Below are 4,643 nucleotides of genomic sequence, written 5' to 3' on the forward strand. Positions count from 1 at the left end.
AGTGTAGGGAGACCTGCACGTGGTACATGGGGCGATATGGTTTGATCAAATTATATACCAACATCCTGGCGTTGGTTTTTAAATGTAGCCGAGAGGCATTGGTGTCAGCCATTGGTGTGAGGTGCAGCAGCTCCTTTCTCTCCATGTTGTATTTTACTTTTCTCCCTTTTTTGAGTGTTAGCACTTCTCCTTGTATGACCCATTTGACCCCAATTAGCAGGAGGCACCTGTACACACATGACAAGTACCTCCTATCCTTCCCATTCTACCTGCCGGAGCAATGGTGAGCAGCAAGATCATATTCACACTTGTGTTACTTGGTGGCAGCTATCTCCGCCGGTGGTGCCTGCTGGGTTTTGAGGGGGCCTACTGGGTTTTCTCCTGTGACATTGGGATTGCAGGGCCATTCTATGGCCCTCCTTTCCTGCTTGTGCACGCTTTGCGGGGTTAGCGGTCACTGACCGACACAGTGTGGAGTTACTGTAGCGACTCATGTGAACCAGGGGACCTGCGCGTGGTACATGAGGCAATATGGTTCAATAATCCTGGTGTAGTTTTGTAAATGTAGCCGAGAGGCATTAGTGTTTGCCATAGGTATGAGGTGCAGCAGCTCCTTTCTCTGCATGTCGTAATATATTAGTTATTTTCTTGTCCACAGGGGGCAGTATTCAACAACCTTCCCATGAAATATTATAATGTTACCTCTCTACATAGGATTAGACCTACAGTTATAAAATAGCCCATTTCCCCTATTACCCCCTTTTATATTGCCTCAACCCCGACCACTGCCCCTTTCGTTCTTCCTGATAAGTCATTTTTTTTTGCTTGTTTGTTTCTTATTTTCAATTCATATAAACTGCGGAGCCAGAAGTAAATTGTTCCTCATCATTTTCTGCATGGATAGGACCATCTTGATCCTCGGAATAGCTACAGGGAAACACATCTCTTGATAAAATCTTTCATTTTCACACATTAATGACTGGCGACATATGTTTATCCATCGTGAAATCTGCAGCGTATTGTACGTCGGATTCTGCCCCCAAACTACAATTACTGTTATTCGCAGATGAAGCTTTTTCGGGGTAGTGGACATATACATTTTGTCGATCTAATTGTAAATGTGGCAGAAGTTGGATCTCTGGAGATATTTGGTATTTTAAGATGTAATTGCTGCATTAATTATTAAATCTCTCTGTGCTGCGGGCTGGCGAGCTGCGTATTAAAGCGTCACGTCTGAAATTAGTGGGAGACCATCTGTAATTTTGTATGTGGAATCTGTTTCACCTCTTTGTTCATTAAACAATGGGAAGAAACTGGAACTTGAAGTTGAAAAAATCAAACACTAATGAACAGCTTTTCAAGATGAATCTCTTTGTAGAACGTTTATAATAATAGCTGACAATGCAGATCTGGGATTTAGGGATTTTTTTCCTCCTATTTTGTTTTGTGCAATTAGTGCTTACAAAGATGGGTGGAAATAACTGTAGTCAAATCCACATCGGATTACACCGTCCTTACAAGAAATGGGAACTTAATGTGGTACAGAGGAAAATGCAGTTCAATGTCCAGCAAAAATGTATGCTCACTTGTTATATTCTTTTCAGTATTTTTTTGGGAGATGGAGTCATAGGACTGGTAAGAGATAGAGTCATAGCACTGGTGGGAGATCGGGTCTTAGAACAGGTAGGAGCTGGTGTCACAGGACTGGTAGTAAGAGTAGTAAGAGATGGGAGTCATGGGACTGGTAGGAGATTGAATAACAGGACTGGTAGGAAATGTAGTCTTAGGACAGGTAGGCAATGGGGTCACAGGACTGGTAGGAGATAGAGTGATAGGACTGGTAGGAGATAGAGTGATAGGAATGGTAGGGGATGGAGTGATAGGACTGCTAGGAGATGCGATCATAGAACTGGTAGAAGATGGAGTCATGGGACTGGTAGGAGATGGAGATGGAGCCATAGGACTGGTAGGAGATGGAGTCACAGGACTGGCAGGGGATAGAGTGATAGGACTGGTAGGGGATGGAGTGATAGGACTGGTAGGAGATAGAGTGATAGGACTGGTAGGGGATGGAGTGATAGGACTGGTAGGGGATGGAGTGATCGGACTGGTAGGAGATAGAGTGATAGGACTGGTAGGGGATGGAGTGATAGGACTGCTAGGAGATGCGATCATAGAACTGGTAGAAGATGGAGTCATGGGACTGGTAGGAGATGGAGATGGAGCCATAGGACTGGTAGGAGATGGAGTCACAGGACTGGTAGGGGATGCGATCATAGAACTAGTAGAAGATGGAGTCGTGGGACTGGTAAGAGATGGAGTCACAGGACATGTAGGGAATGGAGTCATTATTCAGGACATTTTTAATTTTTAACAGAAACATTGAAACAAAAACATGCTGTCCTAAAGAATCAATAAAGGTTCAGTAAAATAAATTTAACCAATCAATTAAAAGTGTGCTTGATGACAATTACGATAATTATGCTCGTTGTCCCAGGTGAGGGGTGTTCATTTTCTTCAGGGGCCAAAAAAACAAAACAGCAGTATTGGAATTAAAAACAGCAATATTGAAACATATGCAGTCATAAGTAAATATGCACAAAACAAGCTGGCGGGGTAGAAAGCAATTGCAATATACAGATACTGTGTCTACACACAGCTAGCACACAAAAAACTAGCTGTATGCATCTGCTTAATCCCCTAAAATAATGTAAAATGTATATCTTTCGGTGATATATATCATTTTCTGCATGGTTATATATATATATCTCCCCAGTAGTTTTAAGCTGGGTTCACACTATGTATATTTGAGGCTGTATTTGTGAGGCTGTATAGCAACCAAAACCAGGAGTGGATTGAAAACACAGAAAGGCTCTGTTCACATAATGTTGTAATTGAGTGGATGGCCGTCATATAATGGCAAATATTTGCTGTTATTTTAAAACAATGGCTGTGGTATTGAAATAATGGCCGTTATTTACTGTTATATGGTGGCCATCCACTCAATTTCAACATTGTGTGAACAGATCCTTTCTGTGTTTTCAATCCACTCCTGGTTTTGGTTGCTATGAGGACCTGACAGGAGGACCAAATACAGCCTCAAATATACATAGTGTGAACCCAGCCTTAAGTAAAATGCATAGGTACCAGATTCCTGTTGACCACGGCCTAGGATAGCAACCCACTCCACCCCACCCCCTTCCGCCGCACTAAGTTGTCAGATGACTCACAGCTAGCTCAGCTCTGATTGGCTAAACAAGCTGTCAGTCATCTGACGCTGCCAGCCAAAGAAAAAAGAAGTGCCGAAGAAATGAAGATGCTCAAGGAACCTGCGATCAGTTAAAAAATCCAGACGATTGACCCAGGAGTGAGGCTGGGTTCATCCTGCGTTTTTGTAATCCATTTTTATTTATCTGTTTTATGCAAAAAAGTATGAAAATCCAAATGCATTAGTGTGAATCCATTTTTTCATTGACTTCCATTATATAAAAGGATTAAAGAACAAATCAGAACGCATCAGGTTTTTTTTAGCGTACACAAAAACATGTATATGCTAAAAAAACGGAGGGTTTTGATCCATTTTTTTATATTGGAAGTAAAAATGGATTTACACAAAATGCATCCATTCTTTGCTTAAAATAGATTTTAAAAAAATGGATTGCAAAAACACAGCGCTAACCCGATCTGAGAATAAGTATAAAAAAATGTGTTTATCAATTTTTTTTTTTTTTTTTTTAGGTGGCAAATTTATACGGAACAGGTTGCTCTCTTTATGTCTGTTTTGCACCTGTGTTTTACTCCCTTGCCTCCTCCCACTCCCTCCTTGTGGGTCTCTTGCTCAGAAAAACTGTGATTTTTGTGAAATACTACAGCACAGCCTAGAAGCTCCGGGGATTTATAACCCGCTGTGTGTGAGTGTAATTTTCCTGCTCTGACCACAGATGTTTCTATATTACTGATGTAAAGGTTAGCAAAAATGAATGGGGAAACACATAACTGCAGGATCAGACTACATTTACAGCCATCAGCTGGATCAGCCTGGTTTTTATGGGTCGGTATAGAAGCTATATGCATTAAAATGTTAGAGGCGTCGGTGAAAAGAAAACTGCAATGCATTGTGATTACAAGATTTGTGATGGTGCCAACATACCGGTTACAGGGTTACAGAATGTGTCCGCCATAGTGTTGGATGAGCTAGGATGGATAATCCAATCCTAATATTCTTATATAAAATGCTCACTCCAGATCTCACCCCCCCCCCACTCTTCTTTACAAGTATAGTTCTGATTTCATGACTGACTCACCAATTTACCATCAAAGGGTACATGGGTTTCTGCAGCTACTACCTTGGCCCTTTTCTTCCCAATCATCCCCATTTATTTTATTTAATCCATAAAGTGACCCACCCCTCCTCACCTGCACTTCAGGTGGCCACCTACTCATACTTGCCAACAGTCCCGATGTCAGGACCCGGAGGTAGGGACAAGATGAGACAGTGGGCCCTAAATCTGAACTCACCCACTGCCCCGACCTACTTGCCTCAATCGGCCCTAGGCAGCCGCGGACAACCATGAAGACGTGCCCTATACTGTATAAGTGTAAGACAGAACAAGACAGACAGACAGACAAACAAAACAAAGGAG

General features: G+C 42.0%; 1 protein-coding gene across 1 annotated transcript; it reads right to left on the bottom strand.

Moving 5' to 3' along the window:
- Positions 1–1,674: 1,674 nt before the first annotated feature.
- Positions 1,675–2,349, bottom strand: LOC138784102 (uncharacterized). Its single transcript, XM_069959618.1, has one exon. It carries the CDS (start codon positions 2,347–2,349, stop codon positions 1,675–1,677), a length of 675 nt encoding a protein of 224 aa, XP_069815719.1.
- Positions 2,350–4,643: the final 2,294 nt, after the last annotated feature.

Source organism: Dendropsophus ebraccatus, chromosome 2 (assembly GCF_027789765.1).
Source record: "Dendropsophus ebraccatus isolate aDenEbr1 chromosome 2, aDenEbr1.pat, whole genome shotgun sequence".
In the NCBI taxonomy this organism is placed as follows: Eukaryota; Metazoa; Chordata; class Amphibia; order Anura; family Hylidae; genus Dendropsophus; species Dendropsophus ebraccatus.